Raw genomic sequence first — 27107 nt, forward strand, 5'->3', positions numbered from 1 at the left:
AGTATTAATAATATTTTAAACTCAGTCATTTTGCCATCTTGATATGTTTTAAAAAATAACTTTCCTGAAACAGGTTTTTAGTGAACATATACTTCTGAATCTTAAGAAACTCTTCATGGTATTGTGAACAAAAGAGCTAGTACCATCCTTACATGTAATTTGTAGTTGACATCTTACTTTAGATGCAGGAAGAAAAAATCATTGAAGGAAATTTCTCTATATAATTGGCTTCTTATATTTTCCCATTTCATATTGTATTTTATTCTACATCAGTTATGGATTATCTACTTTAAGATCATAGTCTTATTACATATTTTTTATTAACAGATACATTTATTAAGAATGACTCTTAAGAAGTTAAATGAGTTTTGGTAGGTCCTCAGATTAATGAAACTGATGGCTGTGACTTTCTTGATATTGGATAAGGAGTTAGAACTGTAAGCCTAACATTTGCTTTACTTTCTTCAAAGTTTTTGTTTCTAGTAATTGTATTTAACACCCTAGTTACCTTTAACATTACTGTTTAAAAAGTGAAATACATAGTTTGCATGGTGCATACTGTCCACTGGGAATGAGTAAGTGCTATAATTTTAGCAAATTGCATAGATAAGTTTTATCCTAATTATATGCATGAATTGTTATTTAGTATTTAAAATATAAACTAACCAACATTGTAAATCAGCTATATGTCAACAAAAAAAGGAAAAAATTTAATACTAAAAGTGTTCAAAAGCATAACTGCTATCATCAGAGTATATTGATGTTATTTGTTAATGTCCCTATTACTGCTTATTATTTAATTTATAAATGATAGAGAATTATTAAGCAATTTTGGGGGGATAAAATCTGTTAGTAAAGTATTATGATATGTGATGAATTAAGAACTTACAGTTTTTACTTTATTTTAGAAGGACGTTTTCTAACAGCTGTTCTTTTATTTGTCATACCAGTTGTCATTACAGATCGATTTAACTTGCTCTAATACTTTTTTACCTTTGATTTGCCAAGAACTTCAGTTGGTTGTATGGAAATGTAAGCCTTTGTGTGAAGGAGTGTGTCATTGCATCAGAACTTGGCAATCACATGAATCTTAAGAAAACATTCTGTTTGTTCCCTGGAGAAGCTATTCTATAAGATGACTTTGTTTTTATATTCTGTGCTAGATTAAATGATTTAGTTTGGTTTGGCCTAGGGCAAAACATTTCAGATTATTTTAGAAAATCCTGTATCTGATTAACCTTCTGAAAATAATAACCAGTTTTAAAGTTTTTCTTTTTAAAATGTTATCAGTAGGCTGTGCAATACAGGATTCATTCTCAAAATGTTGTTTGTAACTGACAGTGAAAGCTGTTGCAGTGTTCCATCTGGTATATGCATTGTTCCATCTGGTATATGCAGTGTTCAGGTATATTTATTTGTTTGGCTATGTTGGGTCTTAGTTGCATGAAAACCATATATTTGAAACATTAAATATTTATCTCCTTTTAATTTGACACCCTCCATGATATTAAATGATATAAGTAATTAGTCTTTTTTTGATACTAATTTCTGTTATAAACTCTTAAATATTAGAATCCTGAACACTACAACTGTTATAAATAGTCCCTAATTGAACAAAGAAATGTGATTATTTTAAAAAAAAGCTTAATTCTCAGGAAATTCATCCATTTAAAATTTTTCTATACTAAAATATTTCTACCATATATTAGTTAAATTAGAATTTTTCACTCTACATAAACCAAGCAAGCAAACAGCCATGACAAAGTATAATTATAAAAGTTAATGTCTTAATTATTTGTTCAGAGTTTCAAGGGAGTCATAAAGCTTTCTTTGAGTTCATTTTGAATCTCTGATGTAATGTGGCTTCTTTCAGAGTTTCTTATAAAATGCTAAGGTTATTAATAAATATTTCATTATTAAGTTAAAAAAAATATAGGCACGTAGTTAAAAAAAATCAGATTATACAGGTAGATAGATATGAAACAGAAATACTTCTCTCCCTCATTTTCTCAGTCTTTCTACCTCAACTCTTAGGCCCTTTCTTCAGAGTAACCGCTGATAATAGATTGCTGTGTGTATCCTATTCAAGCATGTATGCAAATATGAGTATAATTTTACAGTTTTTTCTGTCTTTAAACTATCCATGTTCTGTACCTATATTGTTTCAGCTAAAGATTTATTTTGGGTAGGAAATTTATTTGCCTTATCTATTTATTTTATATTTAATCCCTAGAATGGTTGGCTGACAAATAATATATAGGTGCATAACAGATGCTTGTTGAGAAAATCTTCACATCTTCTGCCCACCTGCCTGATCATCAAGTACATACTGAAATACTTACTTACTGTATGCCAAACACCCTTCTAAGGATACAGATGAAAGACAAAAATAAGGGCTATGCCTGAATGTAACTTCCATATACACCCTTGGCGGATATATATCATAAACACTGAAGTAAAACCCAAACTGGTGGCTTCATGAAAGTAGTAGCACAGGTAATGTGGTGAGAGAGGAGTGTCAACTTTAGATAGGATGGCCAGGCGAAACCTTTTGAAGAGATGAATTTTGAGCAAGGCATATATGATGGGAGAAAATGGTTTAGCAATCTAGAGAAGTATAAAAGTTCTGAGGCAAGAATAAGCTTGGTGAGTTCAAGGAATAGAAAGAAGTTCAGAATGACTAGAGCATAAGTATCGTCTCATACCAAATAAATACTGCTTCAATGTGTATCTTTATATGTAAAAATATGTTCTACATATTTTTAAAAGACTTGTAGTAGACCTGAGGGATCAAATAGTATATGCCTTTACAATCTTGATAGCGATGGCATCTGGCTACGTTTATCCTTTCTCCCTTTCCCTAAACCTTTCCTTGATTACCCAGGCTCTGGGAAATTTGGATTATCTGGAGCTGGTAGGGAGTGGGCTGTGATGTGAGATAGTCAGTGAAAGGAATTCTTTTTTGTGAGAGAATGTGAATATTTGAGAGACTTTTGTCTAGTAAGATGGAAATCCATCAGTAGAACATATGCGTATATTGTGTATGTTGATTTACCTGATATATTTGGCTCTCAGAAATACACTGCTCTTCTTTAGCCATTTAATAAAACCATCCCAGTGCAGAAATTATCAACATTTCTCAATCCAGAAAATCCAAAATTTGTCATTGTTATAGTTGCATATGATTTAAGTTATAGTTAGAAATGATTCTTAGCTTTATACTCTGGATTCAAATTACACAAATTTGTGATTAAACTACCGAGACATTATGAAAAAGGAAAGCCGTTAAACAGAGTCAGCTGAACACCTTTGCCATGTGTGGTTTTTGTGGAGGAAAGTAGACGTGAATCTCCTATTTAAAATACGTTTTAAAAAATCCTGGGTATTGTTACTTTGGGGTGTGAAGTCCCATCTTTAAATGCCTTTCTATCCAAAAAGCATTGTTTCATTTTGAAGGATAAATGTCAGAATTACTCATTCTTTTTTAGGCAGATTAGAAATTTTAGACTGGTCAAAGAACAAATTTTGTTTCATCAAGTGTTTTACTGCTGAGTAAACAAGGAGAGTCAAGTCCCATTTCAGAGCATGGAGATGTTTGTTTAATTTTTTTCAGTCTCCATTTTTTGATAGCATGAAAGTAGGAAATATAGGCAGATACATTCAAATTCCAGTGTAGTTATAGGTGGTATGTGGTTTCCTTAACTGTAATTTGTTTTTTCTTATTTCACTTATTCCAAGACTTAAAAATAACTTGGAGGAATGAGGTTAGGCCTCTGATGGAGAAGATTTCATTTTAACACGTGCTGATATGATATGTTCTGTTATAGTAAAGATTTTATTTTTCTTTTTTATATGGGTAATTTTTTCCCACATTACTTAAAGATGAACTTGTTAGATTTTATTTTGCTGCTTGAACCTGGTAACGTTAGTAATGTTAAAGCATTTAACATATTTTGTCTGTGATATAATGATTTAGCACTTTGATTAAGTAGCCTAGTTTATGTATCTACTCTGAAGTCATCCCACTAATTTTAACATGAAGATGTAATTTCTGATTTAAACAAGTTCTTGGTATCAATCTTTAAGGTGAGTGTGAGGAAAAGAATCAGAATCTTATTAGTCTTATCCTTTGTCCTAAAATGAATAGATGTGTAAAATATGTTGCATGTTTACAAAAATCTTCTATTCTATTACAATATGTAGATCTGTAAGTTGTAATTGTTTGAATCATTAGAACATCTAATTTTTGCTTGACAATATGCAAATGTGCCATTAAATCTGTTTTTTAAGATTTTTCCAGTTTAATGTCTGAATCCAAATTCATAAAGAGTTGGAAAAATGAGATGTCTGAGCTATAGGATTCACAGGGATTTCATATGAAGCCTATTTAATCAGGATAACACGGTTATTAATATTCATAATGTCAGCTGGAACACAAATGACAGACTATGGGGCCTAAAAATTTTACTTGGTGAATTTATTAAAAGTAGCTTAAAAAATTAATGAAATTGAAGTAAAGTTGGTGAATATGAAAATCTTGTGTTAGCAGAAAAAAAATCTCTATTAGAACTTTCTTTAAGACCATTTTGCATTGATGTCTTTTGACAGATTTCATTGGTACTTAAAGAAGAAAGATGCATGAATGGTCATTTAAGAGGATTTAAACACATTGGCACATTAATTTTTACATGAATAATAAGTACTTTCCAAAAGCAATTAACTTACAGTGTACAAGATATGAATTGAAAAATAAGACTGTGACATCAAGGGCAAAGCAAATGTGCTGTACATTTTAAACTTAGTGGCAGGACTTTTTAATATTTTGGTTTATTTCTATAGTTTGCGTAGGCTGTGACTTAGAATATAGTTATTTTACTGCATTTGAAAGCATAGTAGAAAGGAATATTGTTCCCTCCCGGACTAAAAAAATTGATACTGATAAGCATTATCCCCTGCAAGTATCTATTGCATTTATTGGAGAATTAAACACTTGTTTTTTGTTTTTTTTTTCTTTTTTTTTTCTTTAAAATTATTTTTCCTTTTAGAAACAAGTTCACCAGGAAACCAGCTCCCCTAAACACTTGTTATACCATTGTTTATGTTTGAGCATATGTTCAATTTTGTACAAAGTTTAAGGGATGATTCTGAATAGGCTTAGTGATACAAATACATATGTGTTAACATAGTCTTACTGATTATATCATAACTTAAATGTGTAAAAAATACATTTCTAAAAGTATAGTGTAAGAAATTTAGTTGATACACATCAGGTAGTATTCAAGTAAATTTGTTCTGAATGTTAGCCTAAAAAAGTAAAAAGTTGGGAATGGCTTAAGTAAAACTGGGGTGTTTTATTTTGTGTACTGCCTGCTATTTATGTTTTAAAATGAGCTTGTAATGATATTATACAGGTGCTGTAGGTCTTTTTTGTTATTGTTGTTATTGGAGTTCATTAAAAACAATTAGTTTAGACCATTTTGTATAGTCACAGTAATACTGAGTGTTTTGTTTTATATCCATCAGAGATTATTTTTTTTATCCATTTTTAGTACTTATAAAATCATAGCTTAAATCTCTAGCAGTCTAGTTAGGGTTTACCAGTGAGAGAATATAGGTGTTGGTCTGACAGTCCGAGAGGGAACTAGAAGTTTCACTTGCAGCCAGTGTCCTATATGAATGATTTAGTTTCATCAGATTATAGGAATTGCCTGGTATGTTTTGGGACTCATATTCAGAACTTGAATGGAAAAATCACTAATTACTAGAGTGTGAAAAAATTATCACAATAAGCCATAAATGAAAATCTTTTGCTTAAGGAATGAAATCAAATTTATATATAAATATATATATGTGTGTATATATATATATATATTTCTTTTTTTTTTTCCTTTTTAGTGTCCTTTTAAAACTTAGATTTTGGGTAAGGGGAAATGTTTTGTTTTTGGCTCTGAAGTATTCACTTATATGCCCAGGAGAGGGCAGCATTTTACTATATCAGTCTCATAAAAGAATTAGCCCTACTTAGACTGTCAATGTTTCTTGTAATTACTCCCAGTATATTTGTTGCTTGCTTATGAATTAACTTGCATTTATGGAACTAAATCATTCCAATCATTTAATTACACCTGAGGAGCTGAACTATAATTGCTTGCTTCCAACTAGGATCTGATATGGCTTGAGCAGTATTAATTTGGTGTTTACTTTTCTGAGTGCTAAAAGCATTAAAATGATTGTGCAATGGGATTACATTTTACTAATTGCTGGCATTCATTAGCTGGGTAAATGATGAGGAAGAGTGACTGTATATCGCAAAGGGATAAAATTATGGTTTTAAATAGTATATTACTAAGCACATTAAGGCCTGTAAGGCATGTTTTAAAATACTCCAGAGGTTATTAAAGACTGTATTTTCTACATGTCTTGCTATATGAATCTCTTATTAAAAGACTGCAATTATTATTAACCTTTTTGGGCAATATGGAAGGAAATGGCTTCATTGACTGGAACATATTTCTTTGATATTAATAACTTCCTATATTTTCAGTTAATCCAAAAGTAAATGAGGAACTTAGAAAAAGATTGCCAACTCCAGATCAACATATTTAGAGAAAATTGGAATAGGAGAAGCTTGCTACAGCTTTATTTGAGGACTTTTTAAAGAACGCAGAGTTCTAGCTGTGAGGTGAATCTAATTTTATTATTCTCTTTAAAAGCATGCAAAAAAGTGAACTTGCATAGCTTTGATCATATTTATTATGAAAACAAATGCAAGAGAGAAATACCAATAATTCCACAAGCTGAAAATAACCTTTAAAAAAATTAGAGTAACATTTTAAAATTACACACTATGAAATATTTATGTGCAAATATACATTCAAATAAATAAGTTTGAAATTTTTGCTATAAACTTATGACAAATAGAGTAAAATTTTTATTTTTCTTAAATTGTTGAAGTTGTATTAATAGTTGCAGAAGACTTAAGTTAAATAAATTGAATAGTTCCCTAACCAAAGGAGCAAGAATGTCTAGACACTTACCCTTGAACTGTATTTACTAAAATGTAAGTGTGAATGAAAGAACTATTTTTCTGAGAAAAAAGATTTAATTTCACGTGTTGAAATATACAGTTAATTGTCCTATTATAAGTGTTTTAGAAAACCAGTTATCCTGTAAATTCTCTCTTAAACAAAGGTAAGATTTAGGTGTGTTCTGATATATTGTTTTAAGTTTATTTATCTAGAGTTGGCTTTATTTTAGCCTCAAATCTTGGCGTAGAAACCAGAGACATTGCCAGAGCAAACAAGAACAGAAGTGCAAATGGAGGACTGGTCAAAAGGTAAGGACTTTTAAGGTATTAATACCAAACCCCAGGTGATGTGCTACTTTAAGGCACTGAATGAAGTGTGTTTGTTCTAACCAGTGTATTAGACAGGAGCAGATAAGCACAAGCACACACGCACGCACACACGCAAGGAAGGAAGTATACACAGAAAGATCCACATTCTGCAAAAGAGACACAAGGAGAAAGAGAAAAGGCACAGAGCAAGAGACACTGAAAGAGAAAAAGGAAAGCAGACACACAAAGAGAAAGACACACACCCACAAAGTGATAGAGGAGATTGAGAGAATGACTAGTAGAGAAATGCATGCAGAGAGGCAAACTCAGAGAAAGAAACCCAAACAGAGAAAGGAGACACAGACACAGGGGGGAGATGGTAAACTCAATGAAAAAGACACAGATACACATATAGAGGTACACAGAGAGAGACGCATGCATAGATACACACAAGAAGACACATATCCCGAGACTCATGGAGAAGTACCGGAGTAAGAGAAACAGACATCCTGTGACACAGAGAGAGGAGTTGGGCGGAGACGGGAAAGGGACACACTGAGAGAGGGGGGCACCTGTGTACACGCAGACACTCTCAGAAAGAGACAGAGATGAGCACAAAGAGACATGGAAGATACACATACATGCAGAGACAGACATGTAAGGAGAGGAGACACACATACACAGAAAAACAGAGACACATACAGAGACACTTGTACACTAAAAGGCACACTCAGAGACAACCACAGAAAAACAGTCAAAGGGGGATTCTCCCTAAAGAGTCAGAGCCACAGACACTCGCAGAGATGTGCAGAGGAAAGCGGATGTGCACAGGCAGAGGAGAGAGCAGTCAGAGAGAAACACAGTCTGAAAGACAGACAGACAAAGAGATGTCCTGCCAAAGGGAGAAATAGTGGAAGGATGGATGGGATGGAGGGATGGATGGATGGATGGATGGATGGATGGATGGATAGGTACAAACGTAGGTAGATAAGTAGAGGACACCCATCTGTGTGTAGAGCAAGGTAGAATAAGTGCTACACAGACAGGTTTTAAAAATGTTTGGTTTTTATTTGAGGTCTTTTACTAAATGTGGATACAGTTGCAAATCTGAAATCCTTGGATAACAAATCATTCTGAATATAGTATGACGTATAGTTGAAGACTTGAAATTTTATGTTTGTCATTTTTATGTCCTCTAAATTTTTCCAAATAGAATTATTATCGAAACATTGCACACATCTCTCTTTCCCCTCTCCTTCAACAGGGCTTTCTTTACCATTTATCAACCACACTGTTACCTTTTTTGGAAGGTTAAAGGCCATTTGAGGGAACTCTTCTGTCATCCTTGAACTAAATCAGTTAATAGCTACATTCTTGCGAGATACAGAAAGATGCTACACTGAGTATATCTTTTTTGATTTCTCCATTTGTTTTTGATTTCTATACTATTATAGATTTTCTTGTCATTTATGCGTACCGTTAGCAACCTTTCTCTTATGATTCTAGGCTACATTCTGAGTTTAGTATCCACGTAACTGATTGCATTGTGTATAAAGGAATAGCAAGTAGTACCTGAGTAATGTACATAGTTAAAGATTTTAATGAAAAGTTAATAGCTTTAGTGGAAGGATTTTGTGGCACTTGATTTTAGTCTACTCTCTTTATATTCAACTTGTGATAATGATGTATTGGGGTGAAGCAGGAAACTATTTGTTGTAGCTGTTTTTATTCATTTATGCAGATAAGCAGGCAAACACTCTTGAAAAACTCAAAGCAGTTCTTACTCAATATATGTGCAAAATAAGAAAAGAGGAAGTACATAACAATGCCCTTCTTGCTTTTGTTCCCTGTTCAGAGGTCACGTTGCTATGAAAGCCATGTGGTTCACATTATAGACCAAAGGATCTTTAAGAAGCCAAAGGAATTATTTTTAATATCTCTAAAGTGTAGGGACTGTAGAGGAAATACTTCTCATAAATGTGAAACAACCATGAGAAATGTTAAGGAAGGGAACTGCTGAAGCTCTAGGACACTTGTGGAGAGGAAGGTTTTAGGACTGAAGACAGATGCATAAATAGTTTGCAGGAGGCAGACTGCAGGAGACGTGACTGAAACATCATTAAGAAAATTTGCATTTTTACAGACATTTTTTGGACATTGGAAATAGCACTAAGACATTCCTTAAGGACCTATTAATGAAACATTATTAACAAATAAAGTTAAACAGGTAAATGGAGTATCTTTTGAGTTTTGTGATAACCGATACATTTACTTTTTTGTTATCAAGGTTCATGGGATTTTTCATAAAGCACAGATTGCTTCAAAGCTCTGCTAACACAAATGTTCATAGGCTATTCTTATTTTATTTAAAGTTATCTTAATTTTTAAGGAAACGGAGCTAATTAATAACTTTTATTATACTTTGCATCATCTTACAAGTTTCATTATAAGGAATGCTGAAGTGGTCATTCTTTTCCCAGCTTTATTTTAGAAACGTTGCTGAAATATTTGACATCAAAGATTTGATGAGGTAAACAACGTTAACTGGTGAAATGATTTACATTTTTCTTGGTTTTTATCATTATTCTCAGTTTAGAAAATGTAAAGCTGAGATTGATAGGATAAGTGAAGACATGTATAAACTGTACAAGTTTCTTTGGGTAGTTAAAAAAAAAAACCCAGCCCTGAATGAACAAAATTTTAGGTTGTGGAAGCAATAGGTGACAACATTTGTGTGTTGTCTAGTCAACATTGATAGCATCTTCTGGCTTACTTAAGAAGTAAATGATGTTTTGTCCTTTCATGAAAGCCTTCTCTTTTTCAATATTCCTTTTTCCTCCCTGCTTTTGAAGAAAAAAAGTGAAATGGCGCAGTCAAAGGGCATATGTAAAGTTAACCCTCAGAAAGAACCAGTTACTATATGATTGATTGTTAGCTTGTCTTAAGCATATACTTATTATTTACTTAACAATGTTAGAAAAAAGTCTTGGGGATCAGAAATCTCTTATGAGTAATTATTGGAAATAGTATGATAAATTACTGGGTAGTTCTTAAATTTTGGTAATTTTTATTAAATTAGCAGAAACATGGTTGTTTTGTAGTACACAACAGTCTGTTGGAAATAATTTTAAGTGTGGTTTATGAATAAACGTGTGCCATAAGAATATACACCTATGATAATGGTAAAAATGAGGTCTGGATACCAGTTAAATTTATAATATTGTTAAACTTGTTTAAATTTAGAACCTTTAGGGGTCAGTGTTCCCTAAGAAAGGTTAAAGAAGGTTTTTGTGCCTACCCAAATTAAACACTGTCTGCTGTGTTTTAAATATTTCTTACCAATTGAGGGTAAGAAATGGTAGGAATTATACAGCTTGAAGAATCTTTAAACAAAAACCTTTCAATTTTATGAGTTTCTTTAATATTTTTAGGTTTAATATTTTAGGAGTTAATATTTAATATTTGTTTTATACACAGAGTAGTTTTCACTTATGTATTATCTCAATTTAAATGTGAAACACATTTTAAAAACTATTTTAAGCATAGTTTTAAAAAAATGAGCATAATTCTAAATCATTGTCTCAATTGAAACTTGAGTTGAAAGCCTTCTAGAACTGCTTATGTCAATAGATTTCTTACATGTTGCAGTTTTTTGGAGGTTAGCAAATATTTTAAAAAATCTTATCTTGCTGCTCTGAGTAAAAAGCAACTTCTTTATATGTAAAGAGGACATGATTTTGTTACCATGATTTTTGTGGTTTTTCTCTCAAATAACAAGGACTAAAACCTAGCAAAAGGTAACTTATAAGTAGTTTGTTAGTTTCTTCTTGAGTCAGAATACTGTTTAATTTTGCTTGGCATTTGGAACCTGTGTGCCACCTTCAACCTCTTTTATTATTGGTTGTTTTATCTTTCTCTCTTTTCACAAATTACGTGTTCTTTTACTTTTTGCCCATATAGTGTTCTGTAACTGAATTACATCTAAAACTATTGTATGATTTGCAGACATTTTATAAGAGTAGACATCTATAGAAAAACAACCTGGATGCTTTTAAATGTCTTTGATCATTATGATAATAGTAGAATTTCATGTCATCTTCATAAACTGTTTTAAAGCAGAGAGGAAGGAAACAGCAACTTATGTAAAATGGACATCCATTTCTAGCAGCAAGATAGCTGGTAGGAAAAAATGAATCCCTTAGACATTATGATTAGACACTCCTTGAAATTCAAGGTGTTGGAACTGTCCACATAATTATTTATTCTGTGTTGAATTACGGGATTTGAATTGTACTTAATAATTGCCATTCTAGTTAGTAATGGTTATTTTCCTGGAATGAGTAAGACAATTTGTTTTCATTAATTTTCTTTTTGTTTAAATTTAAAGGAAAATTAACACTGGAGAACCAATGCATTTATTAATTTCAATAACATGTTATAGTAGAAAGAATGTAGCTTTTGGAACTAGATAGACCTGTGTTTTAATTTTTCAACCTTCTACTAACTACCTACCTGGACTTAGGTGCAAGTTTCATAATTATTTTCAAACCAGAGTTTTCTTGTTTATGGAACAGGGAGATACTTCCTTTTGGAGAGTTTGGAAGATGAGAGATTGTGTATGTAAAAGCCCTACTACAATACCTGAAATAGGAAACAAGTTTAATATGAATTTCGTATACCAGAATAATTATTTTCAATAATGTAGTGGTAGTAATGGTCTTTATAGATGCTTAAAAAAATAAGATTGTTGACATATTTTATAGGGCCTAGATAAGTGGTGGTGATTGCATCATTGTTCTTCCACCCAGCTGTGAAAGATAGCCTATAGAAAAGTTTCAGAAGTATTAAGAACACAAATAATAGTATTTGAAATGGTTATTATTAGTTTTATAGGAAGTTATTCTCTTTAGATATAATGTTCACAATATCAAAAACTTGATATTTTTCAAAGTAGTATAGTTTATATTTAGTATATTTATATTTTTTAGAATAGAATATACAATCAATAATAATCATTTAGGGTAAATTCTAATTGTGTCTGTATTGAAATCCCAATTGCAGTAATAATCTTCACACTAGTGACATCATACAATTTGCCTTTTCCTTTTGGCAAGGGTGAATATAAGAATGCATTTCTAATTTTTGTTTTGCCATAGAAGGGTTAAAAAAAGAGCATGTCAAGGTCTGCCTAAATTTACTATTTATCTCCATAGGTTCTAACTTAATAGAGTTCTGGTGGTTTCTTACACATGACCATTGAGAATATTTGAGAGTGGTTTTAGGACTGCTGGCAGCGAGCCAACAAGGATTGATTCATTTCCAGAGGAAATGCTAAGATACCCTTAAAAGCATGATTGAGGTTTGCTCTTTTAGAAAAAAAAAAAAATTTCTTTTTAAAAAAGATAAGTTTATAAAAATAAATGAGATTCTGAGTGTCTTTATTTTTTAGAGTTGATATGAATGATTCTGTCACGATTCCTGGCCTCATTAGAAAAATGTAATGGAAAACCAAAAAATTTTTATAAGGACAACTTAGTCTTCTAGCTGGTTATAAAGTTTATTATAAACTGTGTTTTGGGATTTATAATTTCTGCTGTTAGTAATTCATATTTATGAATTTATGTCATATATATTTTTTTATATTTTTTATATAGTTTTTTAAAAAGACTTTATTTTGTAGAACAGCTTTAAGTTCTCAGCAAAACTGAGCAAAAAGTACAGAGTTCCCATTGCACATCTACTACCTAACCCCACACAAGAACAGCTGAGTATAGTGGCGCATTTGCTACAGTTGATAAACCTGCCCATAAATTCTTAATGAGGGAAAATTTGGGGAGATAATAGGACTCTTTATTTCTTTTCTTTCTTTCTTTCTTTTTTTTGAAACTAAATTTAGAGTCTTTTATGTCAGTTCAGTGTATACTCTTCACATGGAATTCTTACTACCCTTTCAGTCCTTCATTTTGTAAAAATGATAATTACTAAGACTAAGCATGAAAAATGGTAAATTTTTTTTTAAATAGGACTACTTCTCCATTTTTATGCTATTAGTATGATCCTCTCTTTTTACAACTTGGGACTATTTCTTTGATTTAAGGAAATGCAATTCTGCTTTTAAAGAGGTGTCTTAAATATATTTGTGACCATGAAAATATATTTTTTTGAAATAGAAAAAAACTACTCAAATTTTTCAAAAGCTTTTGGCTTTGTTTTTCAAGTTCTCCATTCTTAAGAATATGAGCTCTTTGATAAAAGTCCTCATTCATTTCTGATTAGGGCCCTTTCATGCCAGACCACTTCCTGGAACACATATTTATGACACAAATCTCAGTATAATATTATTGAATCTTGAATTTTTTAGAAATTGGAATTTCAGTGGATCATACTTAAGGTGGTTATTATGGTCTCCACAGTGGCTGCATTTGTCAGCTTAGCATGATTGTCCTGAGTGTGTGTTGGCATTTTGTTGATTTTGTTGATCTGAATCAATATACTGTGGTGTATAGACTGAATTTATGACCATTTACACAGTTGGTTCAGGTTGACTGACTGTTTGTAGAGTAGGACTGATGTGACTACATTTACTCACTGTTTTTGGTTGTAAATACATGTGGAAGTTGAATATAAAATTTGGGGTTTAGTATGTGTAGATATTTGTGTTTTAATCTAAACTACCTGTCATGTAAAACATCATTATCTTCTGGGAGGAAGTTTCAGATACAGATTTTCTTCATGTTTTGTCTTTTGTGATTTTGTTTTTTCTTGGGGAATGAAAAACAAATTTAGAAAATCAAGCTATAAAATTTTGAAATTGGTTGCATAGATTATTTCATAGTCTAGAAGCTTTGTGGTAAAATTGGTAATTTTTGCCAAATGGTAAAATTGTGCTGACAAGATGTAAGGTAAAAGTAATTATTTCAGAAAATTATATTTTGACATCATTTTTAATTTATTTTGTCTTCACATATTGAAACTTTTCTGTGCTTTAAAATCAGGATGCTAGTGAATGAAAAGCTAAAAGTAATCAGTTCACATTGGTAAAATTATACTGGTATAGATACTGAATATGTTAGTTTTTGAGAATTAAATATGTTTGAAGTTAAAAACCAAATACTCTTTTTTAATAGTTTCACTGGCTGTACTTAAAATAATGTGATGTACTCTAAAACATGGTAGACATTCTTTGGTTTTGAGTTTAGAAATATATTCAAAATTAAGCAAAAAATACTCTTATTTCCTTCCTTAATTACTACCTGTTTAAGTTTTATCCTCTCTGTTTCAGATTAATTTTTAGATTAATGTTGATCCCTAACAGATTAGGATAGGTAAGGTTTATCTAGCCTTAGTTTCCTTGAATCCACCACACGTATTGGAGGAAATCTGATAGGAAGAACTGGAGAAGTAGTTCTGAAAGAATCAGGATTGTGTATAAATTCTAGCATTTTGAGTATGGAATACAGACTATTTTGTATCCTTTCCATGGATTAAATTAAGTGTAAATAATTTACAAATTTCAAGGAATTCTTATTTTAAGTAGATTAAATGATTTTTGAATCTTCATCAGGAAACCAAATGTTGCAGAATTTGGAGTCACTGAAGGCTTTTATTCAGTTGCTTTTAAGAGTTTAAAATTTAAAAGATTTCGGTTCAGCAAATCTGATTTTTTTCCTTCAGAAACCTTCATTGCCTATATTTTTTAATCAGTCGATATATTTCAGCATCAGGACAATGCTGCATTAGTCCAGGTAAGAAGAGCAAAGACAAAACAAAATTTTCATTAAAAAAGAAGTCCTTGATCTCCTGAGAATGCAGTGAAGACTAGCATCAGAGACTTCCTCTGCATTTTTAATAGACCATTGGTCTCTAATAGGTTCTATATTGGTCCTTCTTTACCTTTTTCTTTTTTAAAAGTCTCTGCTTCTCACCACAGTCATTTGAAATGAATAGATTATATACATAGATAATTTTTACTTTTCTCAGGCTTTTTTTGTCTCATGTGTTTAATGCTTTTTTAAAAAGTTAAAAAATACTAACAAGATGGTGATGATGATGTACATTAGTATAGTAGTCACAGCTGATTAATAAAATGAGAGTCCTTACCTTTTCCTTTTGTTCCCTCCCCTACCAAATAAATGGGGAATTTGAATAAAACATATATCATTTGCATAGAAAGTTATGTAATGATGCCATATAGAGTGTAATGATTTCCTAAAACCTTGTATTTAAAGTAACCTGAATTACAATGAGAGATAAACAGAATATTTACCCATCCCTTATGAGCTGCTGCTGATATGTAAATTTATTCTTCTACTTTGCACAAATATACTTTTGAGCTACTGCTTAAACACTTTGAGGTCCTTAGTCAAACAGTTTTAATGATGCCTCCAATATTATGAAAGTGTGACATTTGATGAATGTCTCATATAGTTTTGATATCTAGGCACATGTCAACAAAAAAAATGAACATTGGTTTGTCATGCAACACCTAGATAATTTATAATTTTACTGTTTATATCCATCTTGACATTTTTTATCTGCCAAAGGCAGGTTTCATTTGGAATCTTAATCTGAGATTTATTTGGTGGATCTGGAAATCATAGCTAGGGTTCCCACAGGAAATGGTCCATCTACCAACAGATTAAATGGCAGTCCTGCAGTTGTTAGGGGAGCTCTGCATTTAACACACATGCATACTCATTCAGTCAGCACTGGGGAGAAAAATTAAAGTAGTAACCCAGGTTTAGGAACAATGTAGCTAAAAAGTCCCATATTTGCTGAATGACAAAGGGTTATATAGCAGCATTTCATTTTATTATTCGTGCTTGAATTTCTTGTTTGCTCTGTTGAGTCTGCTGACGAATACTAATAAATGCCTGCAACAATCCAGACGAGAGATGCCTGGCAACAAAGCTATGCGGTGGACCTCCCTGATCTTCTCCAGTTCACAACCTGACCTTTTGAAAAATTGGCTGGGCTAAGCTGCAGAATTTGGGTGTAATGGTTATTGTTAACTCCAGCTTTAGGATTTATTAATTTGTGTGATCAAGACTTACCTATACTTCAAAGTTTCAAAAGACCAAATACAATCATCCATCCATTAGAACTAACATTGTGTTTCAGTGATTTCCACTTAGTATCTGACTGGTGATTCTCCTGTTTTATTTTCCAAATCTAAAGATGATCTTAAATAAAATGAAAGGCATATGTAATGAAATCATTTTTTCTCCTTTTTACAATTGCTATTAAAAAGGTTACCTTCCATAAATGCTTTATGGAATTGTTGAATTCATAGACAATTAGTATGTGTTCATACTTAGCAAACAAAAAATATATAAATAAACCCATTTTACTTGCAGTGGTAGAAATGTAAGACTTACCTAGTTGATTCATATATTTAATTACTTTATATAAATTATTCTTAGGAAAAATTGAAAAGGTTGAAAAGATTAGAAATAAAGTAAGTAGCCAAATAGTTCATGTCACTGGGGAAGAAAGAGAATATAGAGTACTATTCTGCTAGTTAATCTAATTTTATGATAGTTTTCACAATCATTTTAGCTTAAATAATATTTGCAATGGTTTAAGTAGGATGATATAATTTTTACAAAGCTTTAATTTATGTGATAGTTTCATAAGTTAGGTAGTATAAGCTTTAGGTAATTATACTGTACTGTGTTCATGGTCTTCATATGGTGAAAAATGTTAAAATTTGAAAGCTGAAATACTATAATAGAACAGTTTTTGCAGAAATATGTTGAATGAATATCGATGTGTTCATGACTGTTTCAGGCTTGAAACAAAAACTTTAAAAAATTTGTTTAGTACCACCACTTCAATAGCTTTTTAAATAATAAAAAGCAAAATTCCAGTAAGGTGATTTATATGTCTAGTCATTGGATAATTTGAAATGTGGTATACTAAGCCATTGAATTGTCTTAATCAAAGAAGAAATAACCTCACTAGTTCTTTTTGACATGTTTATTTAGAGATACAACCTTGTAATGGAATGAAAGGACATAGTTTATTTTGAATTCATGTCCAAATGAATAAATTATATGACATTCCTAGGTTTCATGATTTTTCAGGTTAATAAACTTTTATGAAGCCTTATTTTAAAATCTTAGACCTATGTCCAGCCTCTCCCCCATCACATGTTTTTGACCTCCCATCAGTATATATGATACACCTTATTAGAATTACACAAAACTGTGTATCTGTGCTTTTCAACATAATAGCCAATGGCTCCATGTGCTTTAAATACTTGAAATATGAGCAATTAGAATACAGAACAATGAAAATTAAAGTTATAGTATCTTCTTCTTCTTCATAAGGCTGGTTAAGCCAAACAATAAATTGAAAACACCCCGAGAGAGTAAACAATACGTAGGTAACAAGTTTGTAGTTTTTTAGCCAAAGATCCAGAAGTTACCTAATTTCTTGTGACTCTTAAATTAGAATCTCTGAAGAATAAGTACCTGTGATATATTACCTATGGTCCTGATCATATCTAATTACTTGTGCCAGTATAGTAGTGTTCGAATTATGTTACAGAAACATGCTATTTAAATTCCTTATTTTCCTGCTGTGGGAGTGAATTTACAGAAATATCCCCTTAATTTTCTTGCTATGAGATGGATTTTTCTTTCAGGATCTTTTTCCTAATGTCAGGATTTCTGAGTTTTGAAGTTCTGTTATTTTTGTAATTTTTCAGCTTTATAATCTTATACAAACTTTATTAAACCATTATGTATTAACTACAAGTTGTAATTAAGCTTAAGTATTTTCTTTTTTTTTGTATGTATCTCATTGAACAAAGTAGCATTTTATTTATTTTCCACGTTCATGTCTTTTGATTTAAATAGAAAATTTTTTCTCAATTATATTTTTATGTATTCTTATTGCAGTTTAATAAAATATTTTGCTTTTAGCCAAGTAGATACTTGCAAATAATAATAGCTAAAATTTATTGAGTGTGTTTTCTATGCTGATACTTTTCCAAGAGATTATATAATTTAACTAATTTAATTCTCATAATAACCTTTTGAGGTAGGTGCTTTTTTGTGTGTGCTTTTTACTGATTTGGAAATTGATGAGAGGTTTATTAACTTGGTAAAGGTCATACAGCTATGTTGTAGAGCTGGAATTCAAACTCTGCGGTCTGTCTTCAGAGCCCATGCACTTTGGTTTTGCTTGGAAACTCTAAATACACCAATATTCTACTTGGAAGGTCTGAACTTTGCTCTTGTGCTCACTCATGTTAAGTAGAGCTACTATAATATGGCAGAAGTTTCTGATGTCTTTTATGTTCAGGGAGAGAAAAGCTCATATATGCATCTATGTGGAAAACTAATCACCCCACACAAATTAAAGGAAGCAAATAGTCCGAAGTATTTAGTAAAGGGAGTAAAGAGTATTTGTATACATATAGAGATAGATGATCTACATGTAACTTAGTTAAGGAATTGGTAGAAGTTATTAGGGGCTATGTTGAAACTAATGTTTGTTTAGAAAAATTCTTAACCTTTGGGAAAAAGACATATTCTGTTTAAAATGTGGGACTATAGTAAATCCATCATGAAATCACATTTATACTTATTCAACAGTAAAAAAAAGAAACATCATTTTGATGTTTTTACATAATGTAGTGACAGTATACAAAAGAAAGAAGCGATAAACATGAGATTTTCATTCTTTTTATATTTATAAAATCTAATGCTACTATCAATGTAACAACCTTTTCAAAAAAAGAAAGATGGATTATAAAGAAGTGATGACCAATTGTGTTAGCAGGTGTCAGACAACACAATTACAAATTGCTTCTTTTATGGTTCATTTTAGATAGGCAGTGCCCCTGAGTAGCGCCTGCATGTGAAGGAGCAAGACATATGTTTATTTGAATGCACTTGCCTGTTACACCTCCATCCTTCTTTCTCTTTTCTGCCACTGAACTCTCAGGTACCTGTGATGTTGCTATTCTGAGTAACCCCTGTAAGATCCCTAGAGACAATTCTAGCTCAACCACTCTGAAGAAACAGCTCTGTAAACAGTATTGACCCCCCAGGGGACCATCAAATCCATTTACACAGATACCAGTTGTCACAAACTATTTACAAAGCCAGACAGGACAGAATTTCCCAGCCTCTAAGAATCCCTATTTGATTTCTAACTGCCTCCTCACTTCTGTATAGTAGTTGTGAAGTAACAGTTATTTTTGGCCCTGAGTTATGATTTCTTGGATGGCATCAGTGTAGCTGAGTATATTATACATTAATGTATAATTGTCTGGAGAACTGATGTCAAAGGGGATCCCAAAGCATTCTTTTCTAGGTTAGGAAATAGTATGATGCTGTTAATTTTCTAGACTAAGGAGTTGAGAATGTGATAGCAACACTGACATTGAAATGGTTGACAATACCGATACCTCCAGCGGTAAGGGGAGAATTTGTTAGATCATGAAAAGGATCCACTGAAACAATATGAAAGCCACTAGGAAGACACAGGGTCTTCACACCATATAATAACAGCCAGCCAAGGCACATGCATTAAGAGTTTTAAAAAGTTGTTACTAAATTCACCCAGTTTGCCCAGATGAATAAACTGGCTCTAATAATAGCAGTAGGTGGCATTTGAAGCATACTGAGTCATAATCTTCTATAACATTATTTTCATTGGTGACAGGATAGGTTTACATGGCAGTGATTACATTAGATAGCATGTAAAAATATTGTATTATAAAAATTTTGGAGAATACATTTGTTTTAAGTAGTTAAAATTCATATGTCCAATTAATACAGCATGCCCACAGAAGAGCAAATAAATAAAGGGATTTATTAGTCATCACAAAAAATCTCATGTTATTTGAGGAAAGTTAGATTTCATAGACACGAATTATGAAGAAAAGATTGGTAACATTCTTAAGTTCATATGAAGAAATGAATTTAAATAGTTTTAATTCTGTTAGTCCTAATGATGGAACGATTGACAATGACGTTGATTCAACACTGAAGCAAATTATTAAAGAAAGTTACAGAGTTTCCATTTCAAACCATGAGAGAGAGAGAGAGGCATCAACAGAATAGAGTGTTTTCATCTGCCTAGAGGTAAATTTGAATCAGAAGTGAGTTGTTCTTTTAAACATTTGTCTCATATTTGTACTTGAATAGTGTATGAAACAGACCCATAACTTCACTGTTGCTACACTTTATTGATATATTGCTAATTCAATATTTTTTTCAAGTGATGGAGGTAAGACAGCATCTCAACTAGAGTTTTTGGTAACATCAACCTGTTATTACTTGGTAAAAATTTTTCTGTTGGGCCTGCAGAGTTTAGGAAAAGTAACTGAAGACTGAATTAGAGTAACTAAATGCAATTTTCTCTTGGTTGGTAAAGATATTAACTCAGAAATTGAATTTAAGTTGAGCTTTGAATAAGGTAAAGAAAACTTGGTAAAATGAAGTGTGGTACAGCCCCATCTTAATATTTGACCTGAAAAGTCAGTGAATCATGCCTACAACTTACTTTGAAATGTTTCAGAAAAAAAATATATATGTGCAGGTAGACTGACATAGAATAAATAATAAAGCAAGTGTAAAATGTTAACATTTGAGGAATCTGCCTGAAGGTTATATAGGAACCCTTTGTACTATATTTGCAACATTTTTATAAGACTGGAATTATTTCAAAGTAAAACGGTAGAAAGAGATGACTGTTATCTACCATCAGTCAGCTTTCTCATCAGGTTCTGTCTTCTTTAGCATGTTTATGCAGCCAGTGAGGTCTTCTGCATTTGTCTTTCATCTCTGGTCTCCACTGCTTGCCTTTTTCTCTGAATGACTTCAGTGTCTTGAAAGGTAGCATTCCCTGTTCCCTGATACCTTCATTTATTCCTCTCCAAGTACTTCATCATCAGTCTATTTAATCAACACATTCCCAGACCTACCACATCTTGTCTTTACAGTGTTAAGCATTTTACAAGTTTTTACTCCTCAAGTATAGCATCTTGTCCTTTCAAAACACCAGATGTCTTTGTTTTTCCTAAGGCTATTCCTTCTCTTTTGTACTCCTTCTTCCTGTTTTCTTATTCTTACAGTCTGTCAGCTTTTTCTTTACTGAACTCAAACCCTTTGACAGTCCATTACTTTGCATATTTCTATTTGTCATGTTTTAGAATAAATGCCTTTGTGAAATCATCCCACAGTCTTCCAGTTGAGCATCAGGATGTCTAGTATGTTTTGTTTGTGGTCTTTGTAGCCCTAGCATGCTGCTTAGTACATTGTCTTCAAATTATTAGATCAGTTCGATTACATCTTTTTCACTGTACTGTAGAGTCTTTGAGGGGAGAATCTGTTTCTCACCCATCTTTGTTTTCCCAGTACTTATCACAGGACATATCACACTGTGGCATTTCCATGGATTATTATTAAGTGAAAGTGAAAAGTGAAAGTGAAGTTGCTCAGTCACGTCCGACTCTTTGCAACCCCATGGACTGTAGCCTACCAGGCTCCTCCATCCATGGGATTTTCCAGGCAAGAATACTGGAGTGGGTTGCCATTTCCTTCTCCAGAAGATCTTCCCAACCCAGGGATTGAACCCAGGTCTCCCACATTATAGGCAGATGCTTTACCATCTGAGCCACCAGGCAAGTCATTAAATTAATGAATAAATAAATTATGGGGTCAAACTTTCTATACAAATGATCAAATTTTGATATAAGGTAACGCAGTATGGCAGAGTAGAGGACTGTTGTGAGCATTCCGAGGATTTAAGGAAGATTTGCTAAAATAGTTGGTCCCAAAAAAAAAAAGTAAAAGGCAGACAGGAAGGGAAATTTTCTAAGTCAGCTTATTTACTTTAAAGTAAAATTAAACTCTCAGTAGGATAATATGGATAGTTTCAGATCAGTCTCCAGATATCTGATGAACAGTTTCAGTTAGGAATCTAAAACCTTTTATTACAGAACAAGATTAGAAACATCCAGAAATAGAGCCAAATCACATAGTAGGAATTCTTCAAAAGTATTAAACATTTAGAATTAAAATCCAGAAGTGCGTTAGAACTTTATGAGTTTATTTTGATAATACTTCAAGAGTTAATGATTACTCGGATCCGGGAGCGATCAGTAAAGAACCCTCTTACTGGCAAGATTCCATGTCTGCTCTCAGTTTGAAGAAGATAACACATTCACAGGTGAAAAGACCATGATTTACCAAGAGTTCAGGGATCACAAAATTTGATATTAGGTAAGCTGAAGTGGGGGCTTCCCAGGTGGCACAGTGGTAAAGAATCCACCTGCCAGTGCAGGAGACGTGGGTTCAATCCCTGGAGTAGGAAATGGCAACCTGCTCCAGTATTCTTGCCTGGAAAATTCTATGGACAGAGGATGCTGGTGGGCTATAGTGAATGGGGTTGCAAAGAGTGAGTGCCTGTGTACTCAGTGCATGACTGAGCCCAGGAGAGAGAAGCTGAAGTAAGAAAGGGAGCTATAAATGTGGTGATGAGAAGCAGTATAGATACCAGGGATGAGGTGAAGTCAGCACTCAGAGTCAGAAATAAAAAACTAAATGAAGAGAGATGTTGCATTACATCCAGAAACACAGAGGTGAAAACATGAGACAAGTTGCAGATAACGGGATGTTTGTTCTCAAAAATAAGGTCAGAGAGTCAAGACTTAAGATTCTGAAGCAATTGATAAGGCATTGCCATGGGGCATGCAGAAACCTCGTGTGCTGCAATCCATGGGGTCGCAAAGAGTTGGACTCAACTGAGTGACTGAATGTCCAGGACTTGGAGTGTATGACTGGCTATACCTAATTTCAGCATATATATGCCTATATATATATATATATATATAAGCAAAGAATTTCTTCTGAAAGAATGAGTGCTTTGTGAGGGGTACCTTATTTATGTTTCTCTATTTTGTTTTTATTGTAAAACTACTCTTCTGCCTCAAAAGGATTTTAAGTGTGACAAGTTAAAGAAGGTATCATAAACAAGCAGGTGTGATTCACCTGCTTTTTAAAATTAAAGAATTGTTTCTATTGGAAATAATAAAGTACTAGTTTCAATCGGTATTTGTGGTCATTGATCTGATTTATTGGTTAAGAGAGTTTGTTTTGTTCACTTGTGTGTGTGTCATTTTCTCCCTGAAATTTCACTATAAATCAGATATACACTGTTCCTTTGAATAGCTATTTAATAGTTACCGCTTGAGGTAACTAATTTTTATGAGATAGCCAAGCTTTTCAAAATATTCTCTAATGTATTATACATATCTGATAGAAGGTAAGTTAAAAATAATTCTTGTATTATTTCCCTTTTAATATTGATGTGCCAGACAGTAGGCCAAGTACTTTGTCTTCATTAATTCAGTTAATCCTTGGAGCAACTCAAGTAAGCAGTATTATGTTTCCACTTAACAAAGTCTGCGGCATGGATGGGTAAAGTAACTTGCCCAAAGTTATGTGTTTGATAAAGACAGGATTCTAACTCGGTCTGATGCCAGAATCCCACACACATTATCACTTCACTGTAATCAGTTAGCTTACCATATCCTGTTTTTCAAATTCTAGAAAAAAAAGTAATGTATAAAATAATAACCTAAATCAGTGGTCCCCAGCCTTGATTTTATACTAGAATCCTGTGATCACACCCAGGGATCTTGATTTAATTAGTATAAGGTGAACCTGAGCTTTAGGAGTTTTAGAAACTCCTCAGCTGATGTAGACTTCCCTGCTGGCTAAGCGGGTAAAGAACTTGCCTGCAATGCAGGAGACACAGGTTCAATCCTTGCGTCAGGAAGATCCCCTGGAGAAGGGAATGGCAGCCCACTCCAGTGTTTCTTGCCTGGGAAATCCCATGGACAGAGGCTACAGTTCATAGGGCTGCGAAGAGCTGGACACGACTGAGTGGCTAAACACACACACAGCTGATGTGCACTTAAAGTTGTAAACCACCGTCCTACTCTGCTATCTGACTGGAAATGGAAGCATTAATAGCAAGATCACCCTGTACATGTTTGTCTGATTATAATAGGAGTAAGGTTAGTAAGTGCATGTTTAAAGCTACAAGACTGCTTATTTACAGAAAAATACTCTTTTGATCTATTTAATATGTAGTGATGTTTTAAATATCATGTTTTTATTGTTTTAAATGCAGACATAACCCATAGTTACCTTGAACAAGAGACTATAGGCAGAAATAAAAATACCCAGCCAGATGAGCAACTGCCTGTGAATTCTAAGGGAAGCATGCATCAAAAATCCAATGAATTAGTTAATGAAGCTACATATGAGAGCACGGAACTGCCAGAGCAGAGATCAAGGAATTTTCAACTCGTCAGCCCTCATCCAGATGACGAGACAGCTTACTGCACTGCAGGAAAATCCAAGTGAGTGCTAGCAGCCTTAGATTTAGAAAGTAAGAATTGGGAGCACTTTTCCTTCCTGTCTTCTTCCCTCTGTCCCTCCCTTTCTTTTTGATGTGGCCTAAATTTGATGTATGGTTAACTTATTAGAATTTGGGGAGTTTTCTGCTATTTTCATTATGTTAATATAATGTGTCTAAATCACTGAGTGAAAAAGCACAGGATGAGCCTGAATGAAGGTCACGAGGATTTTTTTTCATTGTTTTGTTTTTGTTTGTTTGGTCCTGAGGTTTTATATTTTGTTGAGTATTGTTTTAAGTGACCTTTCATTAAGGATCTGGAAATAACTATTACATTGATGAAAATGGTATATTTTTCATCAGAACCATGACCTGGCAGCTCCACGAAAAGACAAGCCCAAAGATATGTTTTGCTTTTGGTCAACACTGTTCTTCATTTAAATGAGTTTGACTTCTTTTAGAAGGGTCATCTGCTCTTCCATTTACATTCCTTGATATTTTACATTTTGTAGTTTCTACCCATTCACTTTACCTACCTATTTTATGAAGAGATTTGAATTTGTGACACCTGTGACTTTTGCCTATAAGAGTAAAATACTTTGATAATTAGTCATGTACTATGAAAATATTGCTACATTTAAAGATTCTCAATGACTATAATTATATTGAAATATAAATATTGTATTTTCAGTCTAGACAAAATCATATCTATAGAATAATTTGCAACAGAGTTTTATGTAGGAATACCTGTTTGTACTTACTTAAAAATTATAAAATAGGTATGCTAATGAATATTGATATATAATGAAGTAGATATGTTAATATGTTCCACCCTCTTGGCAGTCAGTTACAGTCTGATGAAAGTGCAGATTGGAGTATATTTTGGGGGAGTAGGGATGAATGAAGAGGTGATAAACTTTATAACCACATAGGAAAAATAAATAGTAGAGACTGGGCTAAAGTCATCTACTTTTTCCTTCCCATCCTTTATAGTTCTTGCTAACAAGTTAATTATTGTTCTCAAATAGTATACACATTGTCAAAAATTTATTTTGCTTATCCCTAAGTATTACAGGAATAGGTTTTCATTTTTAATATGCTGTGATTTTAATAATGAAAATATGTTATTCTGTCATTTATAATGAAAAATTATTTGTTGTTCCCAGTTTCAGAAAAGTAAGAATGTATCTGCAGTCCTAACCAAAAGTACAAATTGAATTAATTTTCATAACCCCTTAAGAACTGAATTCTTTAATTGTACTGAACCATGTGTCTCTATGGTGGTGGTGGTTTAGTCGCTAAGTTTTGTCCAACTCTTGCAACCCCACACACTAGTCCTCCAGGCTGTGGGATTTCCCAGGCAAGAGTACTGCAGTGGTTTGGCATTTCCTTCTCCCCGGGATCTTCCTGACCCAGGGATCAAACCTGGGTCTCCTGCATGAATCTCTATAGTTATTACCAAATGTTTTTCATAGATTTAACTCTTCCTTGTGAAATTGGTATATTAGTACCTCTGTGAACTTGCTTTTTCATCCATAGTATTTTCTTAAGATAAATTTTAAATTAAGTAATTTTACATGTTTATTATTAAACTTGTTTCCCCTGTTTGAAGTATAAAATGTATAGATCCTGTAGAGTGGAAATTATGTGTATATTGTTTTAATAGTTTTCTTCATTACTATTGTTTTAATAGTTTTCTTCATTACAGCATCATGGACCACAGAAATGATTTGCATTGCGAATGTACGAATCCTTGTCAGGTTACTTCAGATTTAAGTAAAGAGGAGACAATAGCATTGCTTCTAAAAGAATTGAACATTCTCAAAGCAAGCAATAAAAAGGTACAGTATAGAAGGTCTGATAATTGTAGAGCATATTTTTAGTTATTGACCTTCTAAGTTTGCTTTGTCACTCATCATAATTCAGTTTTATTGTATACTTTAATCCTGTAACAGTAGCTTTATGCCGTTGCCATACCATGCCATTCAGGGTATGATTGAATTGAGACATGGGCTATGAAAAGCAATTTCTTTTGTTTCCTGCCTTGGTGGCTTGCAGTATCACTCGCTTTTTCATAATCTGTAGTACTTTGCATAGGTGCCTATAAAATTCAAGTTTTACTTCATTGGTTTCATGTTACTTTCTTAACTTTTTTTCTTTGTAGTATCTGTGCCCTGTATTTCACCTCAGTACTATATGTAAACTTTAAAGTAGCAAGGCTTGGAAATATTGTCATGTACCTTGTGTTATCTTATATTGCTGTATTTTGTCCAATCTAATTTGTCATGTCACTTCTGACTCTTTTTCTAGTTACATTCCTTTGAGCTTTAAGTAATGTTATTAAATAATGTTCATTTTCTCTGCTTGCTGTTTTTTTTTAACCTCT

General features: G+C 32.6%; 1 protein-coding gene across 7 annotated transcripts in view; it reads left to right on the forward strand.

The window, feature by feature from the left end:
• The window catches only part of MIPOL1 (mirror-image polydactyly 1), a 327488-nt gene that overhangs the window by 50171 nt on the left and 250210 nt on the right, over nucleotides 1-27107 (forward strand). For 2 of the 7 annotated variants that reach the window (XM_069558753.1, XM_069558756.1), the window contains exons 2-4: nucleotides 7258-7336; nucleotides 24494-24725; nucleotides 26430-26562. In XM_069558753.1, the coding sequence (XP_069414854.1) occupies nucleotides 7318-7336; nucleotides 24494-24725; nucleotides 26430-26562 (384 nt within the window). In that variant the 5' untranslated portion in view covers nucleotides 7258-7317. Of the gene's footprint in view, nucleotides 1-6544; nucleotides 6683-7257; nucleotides 7337-24493; nucleotides 24726-26414; nucleotides 26563-27107 lie in introns of all 7 variants that reach the window. The other 5 variants (XM_069558757.1, XM_069558755.1, XM_069558754.1 and 2 more) reach the window with 5 other exon arrangements.

This window comes from Ovis canadensis, chromosome 18 (genome assembly GCF_042477335.2).
Source record: "Ovis canadensis isolate MfBH-ARS-UI-01 breed Bighorn chromosome 18, ARS-UI_OviCan_v2, whole genome shotgun sequence".
NCBI lineage: Eukaryota > Metazoa > Chordata > Mammalia > Artiodactyla > Bovidae > Ovis > Ovis canadensis.